This window comes from Botryllus schlosseri, chromosome 10 (assembly GCF_051294905.1).
Source record: "Botryllus schlosseri isolate E-star chromosome 10, Bs_hap1, whole genome shotgun sequence".
NCBI classification, from domain to species: Eukaryota; Metazoa; Chordata; class Ascidiacea; order Stolidobranchia; family Styelidae; genus Botryllus; species Botryllus schlosseri.
This window is the reverse complement of record NC_137245.1, coordinates 12612323-12639283: the sequence shown is the minus strand read 5'-3', so window position 1 is coordinate 12639283 and position 26961 is coordinate 12612323. Positions and strand designations below refer to the sequence as shown.

The window sequence follows — 26961 nt, the reverse complement described above, 5'->3', positions numbered from 1 at the left end:
ATTCGATTAATATCAGTTATGATAAATTCTAAACTACTTACGATGAATTGCGTTATCAATGGTGAGGTTTTGCCCGTCTGTGCCTTACCTCTTGTTTCGAGCTTTATTTTCGAGCAATAAATACCAGTTTTTACAGAGAAAATATGGCGCACACGAGAATCCCATGTAGTGAGTTCGAATTAGTGCCACCATGATGTCACGAATTTTCAATTCAATTTTCAATTGGGACGTAATAGTTGATTGGCATGTATGGCTCTTTGGGAGTTGAGATGGAAAAAATAGGGCCAATATGGCTCTTCGGACAAAAAAGGTTCCCGACCACCGGCCTATATCTGGACTAGCCTACACCCGAATCCTAAAGTAGGCTATATTGTTCAAATGCTGTGATATAAGATCAATCTTTGTTAAGTTCCTTTTTCTTCTTCTCATGATTGTGGCATTTCAAATCTCCACTATATGCAGAATTATAACCCTATAGTTTTCATGATGACATCATTCTATTGTCCTCACGCATGTTGTCTATATGTTATAATTTTGACAGTTCATGCTTACTCTCCAATTTTATTCAAATACTGATAAAAGTGATTTTTTTTTGTGTCGGGCGTGTATTGCTACAATATTAACATCACATTTTCAAGATGTGTGTGGAATATCAGTCTGCAAGGTCGGTTCACTTTCATTCAGAAATTTAATCCCGTCGAAATACATGTAATACCTCTAATGATGATGCAGACAGTGGCGTCATCAAAAATTTAAAAATTTGTATGCGAGCACATTTGAGTTGGTGAATCCTGCTTTAGAACTTATACGCTTGATTAGAAAATGAATATGGTTGGAATTTGATGTAATGAAGGAATAGTTTACATTATATCGATAAGCGCACTTAACGGCAACTTACTTCAATTAGGATCAGGCAAAAGCAGAACGGGCCAAATGCGGCCATATGCAAAGACATAAAACCTACTTTTGAAGGTTAATGCGTGAACTGAAACCATAGGCTGTATAAGCTGAGCCAGAAATGTATTTTCTTTGATGCCTGTTTATTTGCAAAGTTATTACGTAGCCGGCGTACGTCGTAGGCCACAGGGGTGGCCAATCTGCGGCCACGGAAGGAAATCTGTGTGGCCGTCGAGAGTCGTAACGAGATTCAATTAGTATGTGTTGGTGGCCGTCGACATGTAAATTGAATTTACGAATTGTCTCCAAATTTTGAGAGATTTAAATTAAGCTTGAAATTTCTTCGCACCGCGCGCGATTTAATGCGACTTCATTTTTCGATTTTAGTAGCGTCATTTGCAATCTGAGCCCCGCAGTACAGATAAAAACAACAGAGAAAAATGATGCTCTCCATATAGAAATACCAACTTGGAACCGTGTGCTCCTCACGAAAAAAATCTGAAAGTTTAGTCGATGTTATGAGAAAAAGAAACACGGACTATTCAATACACGGTCTTTGCAACTAGAATAATGGGAATGGACAAAGCAAACATCTTTTCATAAGTGGGATGAAAAATATATCGCTTTTCATAGGCACATATGTGCTACGAAGTAGCCTAAATAAAAGCTTTAACCCGATTTGGAAGTATAATTCTATAACAGGTTTCTACATAACTTAAGACTTCCTCCGATGTAACTTACGACTTCTAGTTTTTGCTGTCGGTAGCTCTCCAATGGGTTGCTGGTGTCAGCCCATTTTAGATATATTCGTTTAAGTATGACACCTCTATTTAACAGAAGTCAATGAAGAACATCTGATAAAGGTTGTCAATGACCATACCAAGGAGATAACACGAGATCGCATCCTTGAAGACTTCGAGCATGAAAAGCTTCATGAACCAGGTTTTGAAGTGCATCCACAGATGCTAGAGGTAGACATCAGTGCCTTCTACAAAGGTCATCATGGATTGGAATTGACGGAAAATAACTCAAGCTCTGATAGACCTCGAACTGAAGATTACAAACATCAGTTTACTGCGGAAGTTGGGTTTCACTGCCAAAAACAATGCGAAGATAAAGTAATTGAACTAAAAGACTTTATGGCAACAATAGGACAGAGAGAGGAATTAGTAGCAGATGACGAGGTTGGGTTTATCGCTATTGTTGCATCAGCAGGTTCGGGAAAAACAACTCTCACTAAAAGAATAGCACAGCAAGCACTCAGTTATGTCACTGCAAATGAAAATATGTCTTCGCGCAAACATGAAATGGTGCATTATGTTGAATTGAGATATGTCAAAGAGAAGAATTCGATAAAACCATCCAAATTTTTATTTGACGGTCTTTACAAAAGTGAGTCCGAAGCAGACCAGGCTTTTGAATGGTTGATCAATAATCAAACGAAAGCTATATTAATTTTCGATGGACTTGATCAAGTGAGTTGGAATTTTGATAAAAATACTCTTCAAAAAATGAAAAAGTATGACAAGAGGAATACCTCTACGATCATGTACAACATCCTAGCTCGCAATATTCTTCGCCACGTTAAAATTTTGGTTGCATCGCGTGAATTCAAAGTCTCCGAGTTACCGGCATTGGCTCGACCCAAGAGAATCATTGAGTTGAACGGCCTCACTCTTCAAGATGCGCGGAAGCTTTTCATATTTTTGCTTGGTGACAATGGGAATGAACTGTGGGGAACAATTGAAACTATGTCACCGCGTTTACTCCAACTTGTTACTGTGCCGGTTTTCTTAATCCTTACGGCAATAGTTATGGGAAGGGACCCAAACAGACCTCCTCCCACTACAGTCACGGAATTGTACAACCGTATCGTATTAAATCTTCAAAGCATCGAAAACATTCGAAATCGTGAAGAAATTTTGGCAATAATCAAGAAATTAAAAGCGATGGCTTTTCAAGGCATGAAAGAAAAAAGAGTTATATTCCAAGAAACAGACTTGACTCATTTCGGACTCACCGCAAACAAAGTTCAAGATCTGTTAACAAAAGTTCCTGGAAACAACCTTCTGAGCCGTCATTTGATGGAAGGAAATTTCAAATTCTTCTTCTGCCATCAAAGTATGCAGGAATTTCTTGCCGCGAGTTTTGTTACTGAAATGGAGTTCAATGAGTTCACTAAATTCTCCGAGAAAAATCTGCATAACAGCCACTGGTCTGTGGTTCGCAGATTCGTTGGAGGAATCGTCTTCTCAAAATCGATAAATGAGCTTCATGAAGGTCAGATGTTATCTTTAACTTACTTCCACTTGTCCGCCTATACGTGTGGTTTTCAACAACATATCTATTAGGACTCTACCAAAACTGCTTCCACGAAGCATAGAGATTTGTGGAATCATCGCAACATTTGGCATAAGTTTCCAAAAGTTGATTTGAGCAAATCTATACTCTTCACTAGCTATTAATTCAAATTAATGATCTTATTTTTGCATCATAGTGTCTGATCAGACAAGGAAACAAAAACTTCTTTCTCGATCGCTCCTTTCGAAACTCGAGACAAAGAGTGACAGCTTCACTCGCATGGAACTATACACCGTGATTTATGAATCCAACAACATCGAAGCGACTGCATATCTTTCCGTGATTGATGTGTCTGGGATGTCATTAAGTCTTGATCAAGCTCATGTCGTCGGATCGCTGATTGCAAGAAGTCCACTTCTTGAATATTTGAATTTAGGAAATTGCCGTATCAACGATCACAACTTGCAGGTTATTGCTGAATATCTGAAGGATCGCGTTCAAGTGAGAATTTAAATAAACAAGACGATAGATGGAATGCTTTTATGCAATAACTATTACATACAACACTATCAAGTAAACTTTCGTACATGGTGGTGATGTAAAAAAGCATAAAAGAGCAAGCCATCAAACTATGTTTTTGCATTACGATTGAACAATAACTACGACAATGGTCTCTGGGGCTTTGTGGGTAGGTAGGTAGTTTGGGTAGGCTACAGATTACTCTTTAGTTTCCACTTGCCTGGCATTGAGAATAGTAGAGGGTCAGAAATTGTAGGTAACGTTACACGGCAATCAGATTTTGAATTACGCTGTGATATGCTGTGTACCCGATCAACCCCGGGTTATTCAAGTTTTGAAATCTGTGCAAAGAATCTATTGTTGTTATATGGGACGTATGCGAGCATATTGGTTCGTTGTAAGGTTGTATTCATGCAAGTTTTGAACAGCATTTCAAACAAATCCTTTATTTAAAAACAAATTTATTTTTTTCGAAGGTTGTCCAAGTATTCCATAATTGTGTAAATACTTTCGAGCCTACTGACGATTTGCAACCAATATAGTCGACGTATACGATGTGGGGTTGCTGGAGCCCTCGAAATCGTCATCGTTTCAACAGTTATAGCATAGATAAAGATCATTGATGCGGAATGAGTGTTCTGATTATGAAGACCACCGACCGTAAACAAGCTGCATAACGATGTAGGCCTAGTCCTGGTTAAAGATTCTTTTGGCCTTTTTATGACAGTGGTTGGAAGCCCTTTTCGCCTATATTTTCAATTGTCAATGCCAATCAAATGTGACGTCACAATTAAAGATTTATGACGTCATGACATAAAAAAAACATTAAAAACATGTTTTAAACAAGATCCATGTTTTAAACATATTTGTTTTAATTGTGACCCTAGTTCGTTGTGAACGATGTTGAAGTCATGAGCATTATCTCTCTGGCACGGAGGTGTTTTGACGCCACAATCTCATTCTTGTTTAATGAAGAAAGTCTTGCACAGTGATCAAATGACTGCAACTGCTCTAAAACTAATACCAGTTGGCCAAGGTTTATGTGCAATTGTTCAATGTGCATTGATCGACAACGCATGGTCGTTTCTAGTTTCGACACCCTCCTGTCTGTTCGTTGTATCTTACTGTGTGTATTAGAGAATCCTATTACCACTGATTCTTTTAATACTATAACTTTATAACCTGCGGAAATAACGCAAATTGATGCATTTGTCATTTTTCTGGTATTTATCCTTCTAGATATTAGTGAATATGGTGATGGTCTGGAATTTCTAATCACGATGCAATACATTAATCTTAATTGGACATACCGTTTCTGTATTCAAATTGCCATCATCCTTATATCTGAGTGACATTCAGATTCTCAAATTGACCACAACATCCAATCATGACATTGAATTGTTGAATGAAGGAGGTATTCTACTTATAAGCGGCAAAGGTATTTTCGGACATTTCAGAAAAAAGGTGAGATCTTAGGAGTAATTTTAGGTTTCAGTAAAAAGTGTGGGCCTGTCTCTAGCATAAACGACCAACGACATCAAAATAACAAACTTCTTATCAACTCCCATTTTATTTTACCCCCATTCAGCTCTACAGACAGATGTTCCATTTTAAATTATGTTGGTAATTCTTTTGTTGATCTCAAGCACAATTATGATTGCTTATTTCACAATTATGATTGAATGTAGATCCATCGGTATGAATATATCTTAACCTTACATCTCATACATGATATGTAATAAATTATTGAAAATTTTGGATATGACGCATTTCGACATGATGTCAGAGCAGGACCCTATAATATGCAATCAATATTCACCAATTAACTGGATCAAAATAAACAAGCACTGTGTTTCCTTTGTGATTGCATGCTCTTTAATATTGGAAAATGAATCTTGTAGTAAAGCAACCATAACACAGAGTCAAAATTGGTGGATGTGGGGTAATAAAATATTTCTACATTCACAGGAAGCAACGCTTGAGTTCGAATGGCTCTTCAACATTGATCGATTCAATACTACAATGTTTTTCAAAACACTTCTAGAGCCGGAATCTATCAAAATCAATGTTCCGTATGATGATTTACAATCGATGTCAGAGAAAGCATTATTCTACAAGGTGATCTACAAGGATTCAATTCAATATTTTTAATCATGATTGAGTCTTTGTGAACAAACGGCGCGAAGACCCTCGGATGAGCTCCGACATCGGCGGCCGCGATTGATGTTGGGAAAAGACAGTAGGAGTCTCAGCTTGCCGGTGGCCACACACTGATAGCCACTGATTTTTCTGTGAACGCCGGGCATGAAAAGCGGTGTCTTATGGTGGGCCACATCTCATGGTCAGTTCTTGATTCCCGCACATCTAGTTGGATCGAAATTGGGCCTTTTCATCCACTTCGACTTCTCGAAGAGTTTTTCTTTATTTGTAGTACGTACTCAGAGGCTAAGCTTGTAGACTTTTTCCACTAATATAGGAGTTTATAAAATTATAATACCACAAACTTTATTAAGTAGTTTGGGGTTGGATTTAAAATTACAACACCTGTACAATGTAGGACCACATATGTTAGGATGGCCCTACGTCGGGAATTTCCAGGACATGTCCGGAATTTTACTGTTGAAACTGCCACCTGGAGGGAATTCTAAAATATGCTTAAAGGTCCGGACTTTGGAAGACAAAACAAATTGCGTAAATCAAGATGACTAAAATTATTTTAATCAGTTGTATGCGAATTGAAATTTTTCTTCGCGCAACGCGCTGTCCTCCTTGATTCTGGGGATCGGGAAGATGTTGAACGTAATCGGCGTTTAAAATAGGCCGAGTAAATCTGGGCAAAGGTGCTGCCCTTTTGAGCTGGGCCACGGATCATCTTCAGAATGGAACTGAAGTCACGACTAGAAAAGGTTGGAAACCACCGATTGTGCAACATCCTGGTGCGATTCGTCACCATCTCTGCCGTTAACTAGGAACACTTGTGCGGAGAGAGGATCAAAACTCAACAAAACACTGAAATTTAGTTCACTGCTTCGTTTTCTTGCTGCATCTAGCATACACGAATCTCTCTTGTACAGCTGTACGTAAGTTATTTTGGTATTTCACCACAGCACTTTCTAATTCTTAGTATCCGGCAAAACTTACCCTTATAATCCATTCAGTAGCTAAGGCTCACATTTTCCGAGCTCCGGACAAATAGCTACCGCCTTATTCAATCGCTATCATGACTGTGTCATTATCAGGTGATAACACGAATATTTTCAGGTGGACAAGTTGCTCTTTCATTCTTATCAAGTCAGAAACATTGATTGGTCCCTGATTAAAGATAATGTCAAGAAATATCAGGTAAGCGTCAGTGGTTCATGGAATTCACAGATTATTCACAATTATTTGTTTTCCTTGAAGGTTGAACTCTTGGATATTGAAGTGGAAGGCAAGACTTCCACAGAAGAATATTGCGACATTTTCGAACATGGAAAGGAAATGTCCAGTTTTGGTGTCGACGCAAACTTTCACTCTATATTTCTCATTAGAAATGCGTATGATATACAAAGTATATTGCAAGCATGTCATCAAAATCAAGTAAAAATCGTTGTATGATGTCACTTGTATGTTTTTTGATTTACATTATTTCATAGATCAAATCCATCAGATGCGTGATTGACTGGTTATATAGTCCTTCACTCGAGGACATCATTTCTCTCATCAAAAATTGTGAGAAGCTGTCGCTGATGTATTGGCGAAAGAATGAAATGTTAGATGAAGAGAAATTGGAAAAGGTTCAGGAGATTTCATGCATTCATGATACAGAGTTTGAAGTTTCATGTGGTGAGAAATAATTGCCTGTCGGAATACTTGTGTCTGTTTTGCAATATGGTATCCTGTTCACAACTCGTTTTTTGCTTTCAGGTGACGATCACGATGGTTGGGGGGTAATTTCCATTCGATATCAACCAGGTAGGTTTTGTATTGTCAAATTCATGATGTAACCAATATTCCAATTCGTAACGCCTTTCTACCATGTTCGAAATTAAAAGAAAGACATGATGGTAATGACCTTCCACGTTCAGTTTTCGTGATGATGATATCAAAGATGTTTTCAGTTTATCCGTATCACTGTTTTTCAAATTGTGGGATTTTGTTGTGATGAATCTTTCATCAACCTGCGATTTGCAATATTTTTCTATTAAGGCTCTGTAACATTGAATGAGGACGAACACGTTAATAATGGGCTCAGCAGCTCAGTTGGGGCTACAGGCCAAAACCGATGGACACCTATTACGAAAACACTTGCTACAAAAAGTGAAGAATCTGTCGACAAGACACCGGGTCCCAATCTTGAACGCAAAGAAATCCATCGTTCGTCGTTCACTCGACAAGACCCAGATAGTCTTGCAGCTGGAAACCAAATCAAGCAAAATAGTTATGGGTCAGCAAGTCATCAAAGCAAAGGTGGTTTATGAATTTCATGTGTTCATATTTCTTTCGGCGTCATCATGTGTTGGAATTGGGAATTCATTGCAATGGATAATATTGTAACATAGTTTAACTGCTCCATCTTAAAATCGGGGCATGGTATGGTCAGAGGGGGCCAGTAGCGAAGTAGATTCTGGGAAAAATCCTGTACCCATGTTTAGTACGCACTTGGGATGGTGTGAACCTCTGAAAGGTTCAGGTTCGTGTGAACGCGAACCTTTTTGAAAGGTTCTGTGTGAACGCGAACGTGAACCTCGTGTCGTTACGGGACGTCATATTGCTAATTCCAACCCTACATTCCAGTGTATAGTGATAGTCTATATTGATGTATACCAGGGGTGTCAAACTCAAATTGCGTCACGGGCCGCATTCAAGGCTCCAAATCACCCGCGGGCCGGACCAGTCGACTGATTCCAAAATATTACCTCCTACCCTTGCTTTTCACCTAAATATTTTAGTATCAAGCATATATGGATTATACACGGCTCATAGAGGTTTTATTCTAGCAAGTCGCAACACCTTTGATCGCGAACAATAGAATTGGCAAAAATATTATGATTGTTCGGCTGAATACAGTTTAAGAACCGATAAAACAGTGACGCTAACGACGATATAAGTTGGCATATTTCTATGCCCCCTTTGCTGTAGTCGTAATAGGGCGTTAGCCAAGCGTATGCGCTGTGCGGAATACAAGATATTCAACTGTAAACGCGGACGTTCGAATTTAGGTGATTATTATGAAATCGCATATCGGGTGTCTCTCAAAGTCCGGGGACCTATTGGGTGGAAAGTAACACAGCAGCGCGATCATTGATATTTGGACTGTACAATTGTGTACCTGATATAATCTTCTGTAAACTACATAACGGTGCCGTGTTGGCTATTATGTGAATAACTACTTTTTATTCCGTTTTTCCACAAAACTCTGAAATCAGTGCGCACATTTTGCGTTTTCGAATTAGAGAGAATGAAACCAGTACGCCGTAGTCGGTGGTAGCTGGGGTCGACTCCAGAACGACAACAACCTAAATTTTGGAGGTTTATCTATATGCTCCTCCTCATCATATCATCCGCGTAAGCGGTGTCTTACAAAAGTCTGGAAGTGAGCCTTACTACAGGTCGGCAATTACGGAATCAAACATGGAATCTCGGCTTGGTGTAAATGACCATTGTAGTCGACAAACACCATGAATACCGCAAACAACAACATAATGTCGCCTATGAACTGAACATGCCCGGCATTTGCTGTCTTGGGGGAATATTCAATAGAAGTATTTCCTGCAAAAAATCTCACCATTTGTTACAAATGTGCTGGATAATATAAGCATTATTTTAATCTACTCAGAATTGCTTCGCGGGCCGGATGAAATGGCCTGGCGGGCCGGATGCGGCTTGCGGGCCGTATGTTTGACACCCCTGATGTATACGATACCTAGCGACGGGGAAACGAATGGCGCAGTTGGTTATGCACTGCATCCACGGCACCAATTGAAGTGGTCTATTCCAAACCAGTCGCTAAAACACAGAAATTTCTTTTAAATTGTCTTTAGTCTTCACGAAATGTCACTTTTCCTGATTTCTCGTTTTTCTCAAAATTGGCCTGTATTAATCCGCATAATTCTGTCCTGGATATACAGACACACTAACAAAATGAAGGACTGTGAGCAAATGTTGGCTCCCATATATTGCCAACATTCCCGCATAAGCAAAGAGAACCTGCCACAGAAAAATATACCGTGCAAATCGTTCATACCCTTTTCACGACGGATGACATCGACACGATGAATGCAACCAGTTCCCTAGTTTCAACCTTAGAGTCAGATTTTCCGCATTTCATTTAGTGAGTCTCAACTTATACATCAAGTTTGTGTCGGTTCGGAATGTGTGCTTCTGGATTTATATCTATATGATTCAAGTATTCGACAATATATTCAACTGCCTCATATCTCTTTTTAGCTTTGAGAACTTAAAGTTCACGATGAAACTACTCAAAAACCTGAAAACTCATCAAACTTCACTATCGCATGACTTTCGAAAGCTAACATGCGATGGAAGATCAGCTAATACATCACATTTATTGTTCTTGATGATAAAACATGATTCGTGACTGGAAATTGTGATTTCGACTTATGGGTGCGACCGTTCGTAAAATTACTCGGGTCCGGACTGACTGGGTGATAAAATAAAAATGACTCGAGTTGAGTCGCGTAAAACGCTATAATCCGTGAAGGACTCGTGCCTCGGAATGTCATGACTTGGTACGACCATGGACACAACAAACGATCAAACTGCAGTGTGAAATTTATAACCTGAAAAAAATATTCTGCGCGCTACGCGCGATTTCTGTGGATAGGTCTTCCATCAGAAATTGTGTTGAAAATGAGCAGGGGGTATGAGAAATCTTATTGGAAGCACAATGGGTACGAGCGCTAAAATGGTTTTGAAACAATGACATTGGTACAATAATAATTATGTTTGATCTGTTTCAATATTCGAAGGTAAATCTAACGCTGATTTAATTTGACTTTGGCAATGACATGAGTAATAGCCCACTTATCAGGACTATACCAGAAACCGGATTAGCTCAAATGCTCTGTTATCAGATCAATTTTTGATAAGCTCTTGTTATCAGATCAATTTTTGATAAGCTCTAACACATTTTGCTTATAATTGTGGTTCGTCAAATGCCCGCTAGCCGCAATGTTATAACGCGACTGCTTTTACGACGTCATGATGCCTTTGTCCTCTCGTATATGGTGTCTATAACTCACTATTTTTACAAAATATGCTCAGCATAAAAACAATTTTATTCAAATATTTGAAAATGTGATTTTTTTCGTGCCAAGCGTGAATAGTGCAATAGTAAATTACATTTTCACGGTGTTTATGCTATCATACATCTGCTATAGTGTATATGCACTGACAAATAGCGTATAAGTACTATGATGATCTAGTAAAAGACGGAAGTATAGAGAGCATACGCTGAATAGGGAATTTACATATATATTTACATGCACAATCGATAGCGCAATATAGGCTACAGTTTAGCGACTTCGGCCACGGTCATTATAGCCCCAGCAATCGCAGCTTATATTATTACGTCATTAACAGCTACGCGATCACGGTCTTATTCACTATTTGAAATGCTACACAGGGGTTCTCAGCACGCATGTGGCCCGCAACATTTTCGCACCACGTGACAAAATTTTGCAAAAGTTTTATGTGGCGGAAAAATTTGATGTATTGTGTTTTAGTATTCCAGACTAATTACAAAAATACCAATTTTTTTTCTGAAGTTTCCCAAATTTGGAAGAAATGTAAATTTCCCTAATTTTTGATTTTAGTCATAATTGCTCTGTATTAATCACAATAATTATTTATTGGGCGTAAGAAAACACCAATGAAAAGAATAATATGAGCAAATATAGCTTACTCATGCATCAAGTACAATTGCAACTCTTTAAAAATCGTCAGAAGTGGTTTTGTTTGCGTGACTTGCATCTGTCAAATGAGAAATCTTCTATTATTACGGACCAAAAATAACACCATGTAACAAAATTTTGCAAAATTTGGGTTGAGTAAAATTTTGTATGTATTGTGTTTTGCTATTCCAAACCAATCACTAAAATACAAAAATTTCTTCTGAAATGTTCCTATAGTCTTTGAGAAATGTCACTCTTTCTGTTTTTTTGTTTTACTCGAAATCACTGTGTAATAATGCGCATAATTCCTTATTGGACTTTCAAACACACTAACAAAAAGATGGAATATGAAATGAACGATGGATCAATGTGACGTCGCAGTTTATAAAGGAGCTTGAAAAACATGGTGTGGGAAGTTTAAAAAGCTTAAAATGACATTTTTAAACGACACTTGTGGCAAAAAAATGCCGGAAACATGTTTTATCAAGGAATATGGTATAGGAAATATCAAAAAATCGGTTCTACTAATTTTTTGCTAAATAATGTAATTGGTGTATTTTAGTACATCAATCCTATTTGTTCACATGGTCATTGTTTGTTCCAAAGTTGTGGATGTTCACAGCTCCTGAATAAGAGGACTCGAATAGAATCCTCGATGCGGTATTCAAATAAAATTTCTCAAATAGTGTAGGCAATTTACTGTCTTTGCATTCTTAGTGTTATCTGATACAGCGGAATGGGGTGAAGACCGAAAATCTGATGCCGCTGATGTGCCTCAATCCTCGTTACCCGGAGAAAGTAGTAAGTAACTACTGGAATGTTTGAGTTCCTATTTATTTCCTCAATATTATCCATATAAATTCATATTAATGTTATTGAAATATAATCATATTCGAGCGCTGCATAATCTAATATTAGTAGGACATTCTGGGAAGTTTCCGTGATCTTAACTGGAATTTCAAATGCTCACAAATGAGTATCCAACGAAACATTGGGCGTATGCGTATTACAATGTTCCCGCGTGTCACAGGATCTGTAAGGTTGGCAGAATTCGATAACATCAATCAACGGACCATAAACAGCTCAGTCAACGTTGTGCCAGGAGATCAGATTCACGGGAGCAAGACGACCACCAGAATCAATTACATTATAAATTTTCAATTCCAACAAACAATTCCAACAAACCAACGTGAGTGTTTTATCCGGAGCTTTGTAGTGCAGCCTGTTTTATAAATTGAATAGTCATAGTCGACAAATGTCCCAGACTGCAGCCCGCGCACATAGTCAACCTAGGTCGCGTATAATTGTATATATGGAGGCACTTACCGCATCATCACAATGCAGAATTTCAAATTCACAACTATCATCGGCTATTATATCAATCATATGGATTTGACATATGCCTCCTCTTACAAAAGCTCCAGGCCCTAATATTCAACCGCCCTTTCAACCAATGCATTTAATAAAAAAAAAATGGAGCTATACGGAATGCCACGCGTATCCAGAACGATTTTCAGTGAATGCTTCACCCAAAAGCAAACACGAAGAGAAGACATGGTTGGCATAGGCTGCTTCGCATGTTGAAAACTTTTTACAGTCTCGGTTGCCCAATCGTCCGAATGTCGATCCAATTCACTTTTTTACCCTTATATGATCTATGATTGACGCACTATTACGTGGTTTTATTGGTAGTCGCACCCGATGCAGGCCTATATGCCGCTTAGCCGCATACATTTTCGCATTTTGAATCCCTATTCTGCCCGAAATATATGCAGTGGGTGTTTTATCCGGAACTTTGTAGTACAGGCCGTTTTTATAAATTGAATCGTCACGCTCGAAAAGTGTCTCAGAATGCAACCCTTGCTCATAGTCAGCCTAGGTCATATAATTGTATGTCTGGCGGCATATTCCGCATCATTACAATGTACCATTTCAATTTCACAATGGCGGCTCGTGACAATATCGGTTGGTAGGGCAAGGGCTGCAAGCGACTTTTTATCAACAGGACGTCGCAATGGCGTTTTCCAATGTAAAAAAATAACTTTATGATGGTGACATAACCTTTGCATAAACGCCTCGAAAACCCAATTGCTGACAGTAAATTCAAAAAATAACCTAACCGTGAATATCGCTGGTCAGCCCGTTTCCAACACAGATAATGCCAAATATCTCGGGGTTTTACTGGACTCGAACATGTCCTGGAAGAGTCATATTCAGTCCCTAGAAACTAAATTGTCACCGAAGTGCGGCCTGTTCTACAGCCTTGGGCGCTTCATGTCAGCATGGGTTCTTCTGATACTCTTTAAATCCTTAATTCAATCGAAGTTACATTATGGCATCCTCTGTTGGGGGGCTGCCAGTAAAACTGCACTCAAGCCACTGCAGAAACTACAGCATAAAGTATACTCCGAATCATAGCTAGGGCCCCAAAGGGGCCTGGCTGCCCATCCAACAAGTCGCTGCGGAAGAGATTCGGCGTCCTAAACATAGAAGATATGCGGAAACTAGAAATCGCCAGTTTCACTGCGGTCGTTGCCCCGAATACTTCAATGACTTCTTTACCTCTGAATCAAAATCGTCCAAATATCATATGATCGACCGAAAAGATCATCGCTCTATCAAATATGCCGGACCTGATGTGTGGAACAGTATCCCGCCGGCCATCCGGCAATCGACGAGCATGTCCACATTCAAGCCGAAATACAAGCAATTACTACTAAATAAATACAGTCCATCCTCAAGATTACCGGGCCACGACTGACCTATCGATCTCGCTTCCCATGACATGCCGCCCTATTTCTTGTCGCTTCTTTTTTCTATACTATCTTCTTTACTTTCATTCAGTGTACATGCCTCCTCTTTACATCGCCTAGGCCAAGGTGGGTGTCCGATTCCATAGACAACTCCTAGTCGCTTCGACATCTTCCTTTCTTTTCATTGTATCGCATTTTTTTGTGGTGTATTGAACTGATAAAATTGCTAATAAACCAATGATGATGATGATGACATGAATTTCCAAGCAACAGTGATTTTAACGTAGGTGCCGCGAGAGGTTTGCCGGTGAGCCGTGACTTGAAGGGTGGTAACAAATGTTTTATTCATTTCTTTTTATTCAAAGGACTATTTTACAAAATGTACGCAAACTAATAATACTGGTCTACACAAAATTTCAGGTTTGGGATTTGACAACTGATTTTGGCTAATTTTGGGGCGCTGAATCCGAAAATGACCTCAGATTTTCTTCATCACATCACGTTTGTGATATATGAAATATCCCTAATTAAAAAAAAATCAATCATGACTAACATCATAGTTGCACTTTACGCACTTTAGAACGCACTTTACTCGGTGGCATTGTTGTGTACAGTATGAAAATTCTGATGCGGCGTTTTAACACTGGCACTGTACTCGTCAACATCAAGCTCAATTCAATCTATAAATGAGCGATTATTATTAAACCGTAACTGACCAATATGGGTGGACATCACGACCTGATCAATAGAAATTCGATTTGTACCAAATGGCCAATGGTTCGACGTTCGATATTGGTGAACTCGTTACCAGTCCATCGGGTGTCTATCAAGTTTATCGGAATAGGTAATTTTCCCGTTAAATCGAATCGTGTCGAACCGAACAATATGTAAATAGGTCGCTTTAGATCGCCGAATATTACATTTTCACTCGGTCACCTTATTCAGGCTAATGATTTTGTTAAAGTCTGGTTTTGTTGGTAGTCGCACACGATGTATGTGTCGCATAGCCGATTCATTTTCGCATTTTGATTCCATATTCTCCCCGACATATATGCAGAGAGTTTGATCTGCAAACTAATTTATACACAATGAATGGTCGCCGCATCACTTTCCCGTGACCTAAGGTTAAACCGCTCTCGAGTGGGCTACGTCATATTACGATAACGAGTACTCGAATCTGAATCGAGTATTAATTTTAATGATTCGATTCGAGTAGTAAAATGCGATATTTTTGAGTACTGAAATTATACGCTCCTCGCAACTGAAATTTAATTTACGAACGAGAATTAGCCTATAGTTTAGATCAGGGGCGGGCAACAGACGGCCCGCGAAGGGATTTAGTCCGGCCCGCCGAGAGTTATTACTCTGAAAGTGAAATTTTATTGTGAATGTATTGACAAATTTTATGCGTCATGGAATGAATGCAAGTTTGCGAACCTGAGAAAGATGGACAGTGGACACAACTACTTGCTCGGTTCGGGTCTACTTACATTTTCTACCGTGAACCAGTGTTGGGATGACTCAAGTCACCTTTTTCGTGTGACTTGACTTGACTCGAGTCACCTTGGAAAATTGACTTGACTTGACTCAACGCTTCAGAAATGTAGATTGACTCGTAACTCGCAGCAAAATTTACGAGTCAATTTAAAGTCATCAAGCAATCGATGTTGACTAAGTCGCTGTATCTTGAATAAGCTCGCCAAACCACCATTGTTATATCACAAATAAATAGATCGGAGCATATACAACAGCTTACGTTGTCTTACACTTGCTCACCTCAACCAGTTCTCTTGTATATAATTTAAATCAAACGAATATGGCTCATACGTTTATAATTATATATCGTTAATGAGTAGGTGGGCAGGGTATTGACCTATATCATTTTTAAACCTTCTGAGGTTTCGTATGTTATCCTGTATTTTGGCAGATATTTAAAGACTGAGGACACCGCTATACTTGCGTAGTTGAGTAGTTCTGCGTATGCGTGAGCGATACAGCGCCTTTTGTGAGTAAAATCAACTCTTCATTCCATTACTCCTCGCCACTGAATCCGCGTAAGCGGTGTCTTACGCAAAGCCTAGAAGTGGGCCGTGCTATAGGTCGGCAGTTGAGGAATAAATATGAAGAATATTGGTCTGGTGTAAATGACCGTAGTAGTCGATAAACACCATGAATATCTCAAAATAAACAAACTAACTGTTTATTCGTTCGTCGATTCCGAATAAATGGGTACTTCATCTGTATTTAAAACAGTCAGCAAAATGCAATAACTTTGAATCATGTCTAGTACTTTGAAATTTCAACTTGACTTGACTAGTGACTTGACTCGTGACTTGAATTGTGACTTGACTTGACTTGACTTGACTTGACTAGAGTCACCTTCAAATATCGAGTGACTTCACTTGACCCGAGTCACCTTTGAAAATCAAATGACTTGACTTGAATCGAGTCAAAATGTGCAATAACACGAGATGACTTGTGACTCGAAGGTAGTGACTTGATCCCAACACTGCCAAGAACATTAACGAGGAAGGCCGCGTTTCAATATAACTGATGTTCGCATGCAGTCTTTAGTAAGGGTTTCCGCATACGACATGTAACCAGAGTTCAAAAAACTAGTTGACAATACTGAACGACCGCAGATCTATGATTGACTTCAATAGCTGCTGTAAATAAATTCAATAAATACTGTTTTTAGACTCTATGCTTTAAACTTGAAGTTTGCATTAAATACAGTGGATTCCTTGTATAGGTGGATAAATACGCAATTGAGGTATAATGTATAATGTATATATTCTGTAATCCGGCCCGCCAAGTGCTTCATTTTCCCATATCCGGCCCGCCGACCGGAGAAGTTGTCCGCCCCTGGTTTAGATACTATTTTTCACCAAGGAAGCATTGAAACCTTGATTGGCCGTGTCGCAGCATACCAAACATATTGCAAAGCTACAAACGTTACTGGAAATAACACTTTTCCGAAGTCATGATCATCCCACAACATTGTCAAGAAATGCCATGAAATCGGTGAGGACGAAAAAGTATCTTTATTGTGACAATATACAGCAGAAATAGAATTGCAGTGAAGGAGGCTGATCTGCCGCCTGGGGCAGTAGCTTTTTTCAGTATCAGCCACTGGCATGATACAACAAAGCCAGGATAAAACAAAATATTTTGGCGGAATAGTGAGGTTGGTTAGGAGATGGCAATAAGAGAAATATGCCTAATAAAGGATTAGATTGGGAAGGAACATCGCAGTGACGCCGATATCTGGCCCGTTGAAGGCGGTTGTCATACTGATATGGCCGAGTTTGAGTTTTGCGTCCCTGCCCTAGAACGACAATACAGTATACCAATAGCAGCAATATCTAAGAATTTACAGACGCGAGTAATGGAGGAGCATGACTTATTCGATATTTTTGACAACCCAACTTGTATATAGTGAAACACTTCCCATGAGATGTACCTGGATCGACATCAGTGGTGTCCAATTCAAGCGACTTTCGCAAGATTTTGCAACGCAGCAGTCCATAATATCTTCCAAAATTGTGATATATTGTTATCACAATTTTCAAGCATGACCCTGTTAATTTATTATTGTATGTTGATTCCTGTTATTTTGCTCGCCTCAAGGCCATAAACCTTTCGTTCGACAAAAAATATCGCAGCCTCTGCAGACTATGTGCGAACCTTGCATATGTAGGCTAGTTCCTCGCGTATAGCAATTTGAATAAATATCATCAGCCGATGGAGTGTATATTATAGTACGGAGTACGGAGACTTTGCTACATCTTCTATAGCAGGGGGTCGCCAACCTTTTTGAAACTAAGAGCTACTTCTTGGGTATTGATTAATAAGGATGACTACCAGTTACTCCTACCGTTTATCCGTGTGATGTTCGATTTCTTTACTTGGACATTGAGAGCACTGGGTGGGGTTTCCGTTACTTGCCAGAGCAGATAACTCTCTCCAGCGTCTGCGAGTTCAGTAGCGTTGCAGCACTGTGCGCTGATGCGTCAATATGCGCCTCGAGGCTCGGGAAGTTAACTAGATTCCCGTTAAGTCTCCATTAGGGCGAAGGCAGAGCAACGCCCCAAACGAAAAGCACGTTCATATGTTCCTTACAGTCGACTGACCTATGTTCAACTGCTGTTCATATGTAACCCTTCTCCACTACGACATTCAAAGCTCTCATTTGAATATTTGCTACTGCAACCGCGGGAGACTCGTTTGGTCCTGGCGCCCGCGAACACTGCGTCGGCGACCCCTGTCATATAGCATGGTCAAATAAATGTTATGACTAGGTGCCTGTGTCCGAATCGAGGAGTCTATTGCTCAAAGACTGTTACATCGAATCAGCAATTGTGGAATATTCAATATATAGTTATTAAATGTCCAACCGTCGGGTCGATATAATTTCAGTCGAATTTGATACCTCAGAATCTGGTGGATCTGTACGTGATTTACAGTCTATATCAGGAAGCAAGTTCAGCATAGTAGCAATGATGCACTTTCATATCGCTACATACGCCGATTCGAGATGGAACACGACTATTGCAAGGCTAGGCCACTACCAATTTTCAGTTGAAGACCCCCGATCCAGACCAAGCTCCTTTTGGCTTTTAGAGCTCAGGAAGGAGCATATAGTGTGAAATGTATTCCGATTCACGGTAGATTTTGAGCAAATTATATAAAGAATTATTCACAATATATATTCATACATTTGAATAGTATATTCATATTGAAGTGAATCCGAATATTTACAACTGCCACTCGTCAGGGGTAGTCGTCAGCACTCAGTCGAGAATTGGGAAGAACATTGTATATCAACAATCGTATCACAAAACATTACGTCACAGGCATGAAATTTCGAATAATCGGAGCGAAGAGAGCGGTTAAGCTCAATGTACAACTGCAATATCTGTATTTATATATCGATCTTGAACAGAGGTCGCACACCTTTCTCCTGTTTATGGTGGCATTTCGATTACTTATATAGCCTACGTCCGCATTTCAATTCATAGTCGTAATGGACTAACTGTAGGGTTACCACATTTTGAGATCCGAAAAATAGGACACTTTTCAAAAATTCTGAAAGCTCCAGCTCTGGACTAGAAAACTGATGATTTCGAAAGCTTTTGGACCGATGTTACTGTGTTGACAAAATAAAGTCGCCATTTAGGCTCGACTCCCGAAATACACGCTTTTTTACAATGAAGAGATTCTTGGAGGTACCGAACTTCAATATACAATTGAGTAGTATATTCATATTGAAATGAACCCGAATATTTTTGGCTGACATTCGTCAGGGGTAATCGTCAGCAACTAGTAGAGAATTGGAAAGAACATTGTATATCAACAATCGTATCACAAAATATGACGTCACCAGCATGAAAGAGAGAGCGTTCAATGTACTATTTTTAGGTGGTACACGAACTCCTGTTGACAGAGTTTGGGTTCGTGTATTTTGATAAAAGTCGACTCCAAGGCATACAAATGGAATTGTGAACGGCCCCGCCCAACGATTCGAAATCGATCGTCTCGATAATTATTCGCGCAAATCGGATTAAGCCTAGTTCCGCTGGCTTGAAGAATCGCATCTGGAATAGGCCCGGTGCGCAAGATACCACCGCTTGCCTGCACAATGGCATCTGCTTTGCCTGGTACGCACGATATCATTGTTGGCCTCAGGACCGTAACAGCACTTCGTCAACCCGCCCCTAAAAAACGTTGGTCTTAGGCTCCGCATAGGGTGATAAACCGACAAATACCCTCAGGCTATCCGCATATTGCCGCTACTTCTCATCTGCATTGGGTGTCCGGTTAGTGAGTGGGCTGGTATCGCCAAAACGCGCGAGGCATCACATTTCTATAATTATAATTCATGATTGAATCGGTCCATATGATCGGGAATTGCATATAAATTGCTATCAATTTTTTATCCGGTAGAGCTGAGTGAGGTCTGCTGGAAAAGGTAGGATCCCTAAATAATAATTAAACATCTTCGGCGCGCCCGTTGGTATAATGACTTCGTTACATGATGCTATTTCGCGACCTCCTTCCTGCTATGTCAACTAAACCAGAGGTTCCCAACCTTTTTGTCTTCATTCCCCACTTCAGATTTATTCCGAGTCACTTTTGAACAATCATGACGTAACGATCGCTAATCATTAGACCTGGGGTCACCGACCTTTTTGCAATCAAGAGCTACTTCTTAGGTAGGCTACTGATTGAAGCGACGGGCTACCATTTAGTCCCGCCGTTTACCCGTACCAGACTGAATTCCCGCTTCGATATTCATAGCACTGGGCAGGAATCATCATTACGGTAAGACTTCTAAGTTAGTTATAACCACTAAGATTATTTAAGAAATCATGAATTACTTCGCACCATGTTAGTATAAATCATACAACAACAGTCGACTCAAATTGTAAAGAAATCATGTTACACTTTAGACTGGACACTGGACAGTGGACATCATGTTTTCTGTTTCTATATCAGTCAGTGAGAAGCCTGACACTGCATGTTATCAACGAGTGCGCTGTACTCTGGTATGTAGCTTGACTCTGCAACTCTGAGTGAGTGTTCCAGATGTGCATCGTGCATTAGTACGGCGTGTTCTGTGTTTGTTTTTGATGAAGTTAATGTCCAAAAAGACTGATTCACAACGATAAGTTGAACCAAACACGCTTGCAACCTTCATAGCTGCTGCGCAGTGCGCACACACCACTGCATTTTTCCGCGTCATTAAGGCACCAAATGTTTGCTGCAGCCTGGTGAGCTTTGACAGACATGACAGGTTTCATTTTACCAGACGGCAACAGCGATTACAGAAAGTTAGAAACATGTTACTGGACTGCGTTGAGTGTAAGAAAAACAAGCTGTGTCAGAGGATGCGTAATGGGCATACAGATATTGAAAATCTGCTAGTAGGCCTACTTCACGGCTATCTGCTACAGAATAGCAATGCTGTTTGCTACTTTGGCATTGTCTTGGACGTCGAGCTGCCATAATGGAGCCCCCCGCCATTTCAAGAAGACCGTGGATGGCATTCCGTCATGTCGCCTGTACAGGCAGTGCGCCGTATCCTACGTCTTCGGTATCTTGTGATTCTATTACATGTTGGCGTATTACTAATTGTAATTGACGATATTTCATATCATCATTTTAGGTGTTTACATATATGTATTGTCATTTGTAAGTTACATCTTAGTGTGATTTAAACTAGAATAGCTAAATCATTCCATCTATATATTTAAAAGCTCACTAGTAATAATCTGACGAATATTGGTGAATGCTGCTAGCTATTCGATCTATTTTTAGAACAGGCTCGCGGGCTACTCATATGGTCCTCGCGGGCTAGCTGGGGCCTGCGGACACCACGTTGGGGAACCCGCTGTATTATACACCTGGAGACATTTTCTTTGGTCTAAACCAGAGTTGGATCAATTAAAATATTTTAATTCAATTACAATTACTTCCTTGCATGTTTCAATTACATTGCAATTACAATTACCCAATGCTAAAAATATCAAATTACAATTACAATTACAATTACTGTTAAATATGTAATTAATTACAATTATAATTACAATTACCATTACTTTTAAACAGGTAATTGATTCAGTAAAGAGGTGCTCTTTGACAACCGTAGCGAAGTAATTAGAAACAATCTCAAGCTATTCATGTTTCATTCCTGATATGTTGAATACCTTTTATTTAAAAAAAAACTGGAACGTATTCGAAGTATTCCTAATCATGATTACTGAAAACTACAAGCACGGAAAACTGTCTTCAAGCGACTGTTAAAACCCAAGGTTTGAGCGACTAACAGCGAATAGTCTACAGGACAGTCAATGAAATGCAATCAAACGATTAGGCTACTCAGAGCTGAGTCAGGATAATGAAATGTAATTGGTAAGGCGTATGCGATAAGGATGATACCGATAAGGTGAGTAAAATTAAAATAAATGCAAAAGGAAAGAACCTCCTGATAACTAAGAATTACAATATTTTGTTTCGCATTTACATTTTCACTTGCTCGGAAACTGCTAGATTGCATTTGATGAACATTAGGGTGCGAAAAGTTTCTGGCCCCAGTAAATTTGGCCAAGATCGGAGGTAAGATTGGGATAACATCCCTACACATGCGTGATCAAGTTTGATGAAGCCTCGGTTGGAAACTTGAATTTTTTTGCAATTGTTGCAACAAGCCTCGGTACTGGTCAGAGATTTATTAAACTTTGACCGTGGTGTAGGAAATGGTTCAGCACAGGTTTCAGAAGAGTTGATTTGCTGTTCAGTGTTCATCCATTTTTGAAATATTAGGATTTAGTTTAGCCCACTGGTTCTCTAACTTTTTTAGACATGCCCCCCTTTATGACAGTGAATGTTTCGTGCCCCCTTATCGTCATAGCACACAATGAAACCAAAAAGTTAGCAATCTTTACATTTAGCTTGATGGTATGGAAGGTTATGACTGTTGATGAGAGAATTCTCCAACACGAAATTCAGACTATACACTGAGCAACAACTATAAAACGGAGGTGAATCTGGCCAAGCGCGGAAAAGATTTCACTTCACTGGAGCGTCGCGCCCCATTCAGATGCTTTCACGGGGGCACGCCCCCAGTTTGAGAACCACTGGTTTAACCTATAATGTAATTCACGAAGTTTTCTGTTGCTACTGAAGTAGCCTATGGGAAACAGTTTAGCGTGACTGAATTATTTAGTTCTAACGCAGCACGCATAGAACACCGATGTACATAGGCTAATTATTACATGTGGTGACTATTTACTAAGGCCTCAAGGCCCCTCGTCGTCATCCTGGTTCGTACCGGATTTTCACTGGTGTGACGAATAAATGATTGATTAAATGATTATTTTATGTTGTGATTGTCAGGTTGCCATGAAAATGTAATTGAGATTGTAATTGAGCAAAATTTTGATCAAATTACAATTACAATTACAATTACACAAATTAGAGATGCTTCAATTACAAATACAATTACATTCAGCTCAATTACAAATTACAATTGATCCAACTCTGGTCTAAACCAGTGCTTTTCAAGCACTTTGAGCCCCATTCGCACTTTTTTTGTAAAATAAATTTCATTCGCACAAACTAACCGAAAAATGTTATACAAAAAGAAGATGAACATTCTTAACAACATTTCGTTCAGGTGTGCAAAAATTGGCTAGTATGTAGCTTGGGCTTTGAAGTGTCTCGTTAAAAAGGCAACTTTTTCATTCGTTTTGGTTTCAACTACCTCACTAAAACCCTTCTCGGCCAAACAAGTTGTTGGGTTTTGTACAAGAACGTTTACTAGTGCCTTGGATGGCCAGGTCTTAAAATCTGTTCCGCACTTATATCCCAAATACATCGTATTGTTCGCGAGTGGAAAATGCTTGCTGGCAGAAATCGTTTTTGAGAGCTGATACAATTGCCCCGGTGACGTTCCAGTTTGTCGAAATAGTGAAAAACCACATGTTGGTGTTGTGGCATTTGCCTTATGTCTTGGAAAATAAGGTCCAAAACGATCAAGGAGAGTAGGCACATTAGAGCTCGCTATACCTTAGGATACGTTGCTCCAGCTTGTGTTCTTTTCTTTCGATTTCCTATTTTCTGTCGTGCGAGTAGCCTATATGATGAGAAGAGCAAATAAACTCACGATATTGTGTTCGGCTCTTTAGCTCGATCTAACTTCAGAATTCATAACAGTTTGATAACGTTAGCGCAGCTTTTTAGACTACCACTAAAATCTGAGCTTTTGTGGCATCTCGCGATAAGAGCCTCACCCATGAAAAGGAATTCATTTTTAAAATGACAGTAGTATGCTACGATTTTGCGGACATGTATGACATACAGAACGCGCACACCACAATTCTACCCAACACAGCTCTCAAAACATGTCTGACGCACGCGATTTCAAATTAGGGTGATTAAATTCCTCTGCATGTCGCATTTGTACTACTGTCTACTCAGATTGCAAGGACTATTCTTTACCGACAACGGAGCGTATCAATATCGAAATCTTTCGACATCCAGCACCGGTAATTTTTGGTCAAGGTTTTGTCGCTGCATATATTTTTGGCACCGCATTTTATCAGCGGTATGATGGCCAAAACTTAACGTCTTCATGTGCCCGAAGGGGTTGGCCTTGAAATTAATGAGTCTCATATTCTTAAACTCGCTCGTTGCACGCCCTTACACTAGTTCATCCCAACGGTCTGCCTCTCTGTCTCGCTTATTGACTACAGTACCCAACACTGTGACGTTGGATATGCAAAAACTATCGCCGGATATTTTGCAATCAATTTAACAAATATTACATATACACACTACCAGATAGCTCCGGCACCGTGTCGACTCAAACGTATGCCCTTTGCGGTCCATACTTTAATCACCCTTGAACTTGAAGGGGTGAAAATTTGTGTTACAGTAACTTGAAAATGTGAGTCTGTAATGATGGTATTAACTACTATCCTCGTGCCTCGCGCTAATCGAACAGTTACTCCGAAAATATGATGATTGTTTAGCGAAAGAAAGCAGAAAATGAATTTGACGTCATTTTTCTAGCTCAGGGGTTCTCAACCTTTCTTAGGCCATGGCCCATTTTCCGGTTTGAAAATGTTCTGTGGCCTATCTCCTATACTAGAGTTATATATCTTCCTGTCCAATGCGCGGTAATCGCTGGCGCCGATATGCCCATTTCTCTGAGGCATGAGCATTTTTTTCTTACTATCAATCATAATTGAATTATAGTGCGAAAATATTAGTTCACCATAGTGTCCTATACAGGGCCGTAACAGCACTTCGTCAGACCCCCCCCAAAACTTTGGTCTTGGGCCCCCCATAGGGTTATCGACCTAACTTCTGGGGGGCTTCGCCCCCCAGACCCCCTCTCCGGCGATACACTGTTTACCACTATTGATCATATTCATTGGGAGTATGTTTAGTGAATCAGCTTTTGCCGCCTGAGCGCGCGAAGCGCGGAAAATTTCTAGAATTCATGATTTCAGCGGTCAGTATGATCGGGAATTGCATATATTGGTATCAATTTTTATCTTCTCTCTGCTCACGTAACCAGATTTGCCGGTAGAGCTGATTGAGGTGTGTTTGAAAAGGTAGGACCACTCAATAATAATTAAACATCTTCGGGCGTATACCCGTTGGCAGGAACGAAACAGCACCTCGTCAGGCCCCCAAAAATGTGGGTCTTGGGCTCTCATAGGGTGATAAAACGACCCCCCCCCCCATCACGTTGTTCGCCTTATTCACGAAATTATCTGTACTGCATTGTGAGCCAGCGCGAAGCGCAAAAATTTTCGATAATTTATGATAAAATCGGTCAATCAGATCGGCGATTGCATATATATTATGCTATCAATTTATTGTCCTCTCTACTCACGTAATTAGATTTACCGGTAGAGCTGAGTGAAGTGTCTTGAAAACGGGAGGGCCCGTAAATAATGATTAAACATCTTCGGGCGGACGGACCCGTTGATATGACTTCGTTACATGATGTTATTTCGTGACTTCCAGTCTGCTATATCAAAAAATATAGAATCGCCTAAACGTAGGCTTCTAAACTAAGAGACGCACACGATTTCAAATTGGTATTTCTTCACTGGAATAAAATTTTTCCCAGCGGGATGGTATTTGTCTTGTGAGGTTCAGATTGCAAAGACAGGAACATTCGGTGCCAGTCATTTAGGCGCCTATGGACAATTAAACCTATATGCATTTTGTATAGCCTATATAACGAAGTCTTCGGTCTGCATAAGGGCATAGACCTTTTCGGCCAAGCTTTTCTCGCTGCCGATCGTTCTGGCACACTTCTTGGAGTCGCATGTTATATGGCCTAAAACTTGATTGTATGTCATGGTTCGTCGTGGCGCGGTAATGGCCCAATACCCTACAATATAGAGAAACGGCTACATGAAATCGCGCGCAGCGCGAAAAATTTTGAAAAAATTGCACAAATTTTCAAATAATACTCTATGATTTATGCTAATTCACGAAATAATTTTGGGCCCCCTTCGAGCTCGGCCCCCCCCAATTGGGGGGTTTGGGGTGCGGCAGTTACGGTGCTGGTCCTATATAGTGTGGACACAAGCAAATCTCACGGCTAAGTGAAAATGGTCTGCGTCACACTTTCCATTTGGTCAAAGGCAACTTTACGGCCATTTTTGACCGGTTTGCCGAGCGCTAAATTCGATAAAACGGGTATCAATGGAAAGCTGCTGCTGTAGTGATTACGAAAATTTTATTCTGTTCATGGTCCTGGAACCCCCTAAAATCTGCTTCGAATTTTGGATTGTAATCGAGTTTTGAATTGTGACGCAACAATGCTGTCTGGCTCTTTATTCTTAGCTTCGCTCTTGTTTGGCCAAACAGAATTGTTACGCCTCAATGTCAAAATTCGAAGCATCCGCTCGAGCTTAATGGTGACCGATCAAAGGCAATCAATTCTGCCACCGGCCAGCATCTGTTGGATAATCCGATTTGTGCGAATAATTATCGTGATGACAGATTTCGCGTCGTTGGGAGGGGCCGTTCACACTTCCATTTGTGTGCCTTGGAGTCGACTTTTATCA

General features: G+C 39.9%; 1 protein-coding gene across 1 annotated transcript in view; it reads left to right on the top strand.

Moving 5' to 3' along the window:
• LOC145448206 (uncharacterized) overlaps positions 1–26961 on the top strand; it is a 56615-nt gene that overhangs the window by 7088 nt on the left and 22566 nt on the right. The window contains exons 2-12 of the mRNA XM_080326558.1: positions 1735–3177; positions 3395–3699; positions 5077–5181; positions 5686–5835; positions 6979–7059; positions 7120–7296; positions 7353–7542; positions 7624–7671; positions 7906–8166; positions 12330–12413; positions 12643–12801. Of these exons, the coding sequence (XP_080182684.1) occupies positions 1735–3177; positions 3395–3699; positions 5077–5181; positions 5686–5835; positions 6979–7059; positions 7120–7296; positions 7353–7542; positions 7624–7671; positions 7906–8166; positions 12330–12413; positions 12643–12801 (3003 nt within the window). The remainder of the gene's footprint in view (positions 1–1734; positions 3178–3394; positions 3700–5076; positions 5182–5685; positions 5836–6978; positions 7060–7119; positions 7297–7352; positions 7543–7623; positions 7672–7905; positions 8167–12329; positions 12414–12642; positions 12802–26961) is intronic.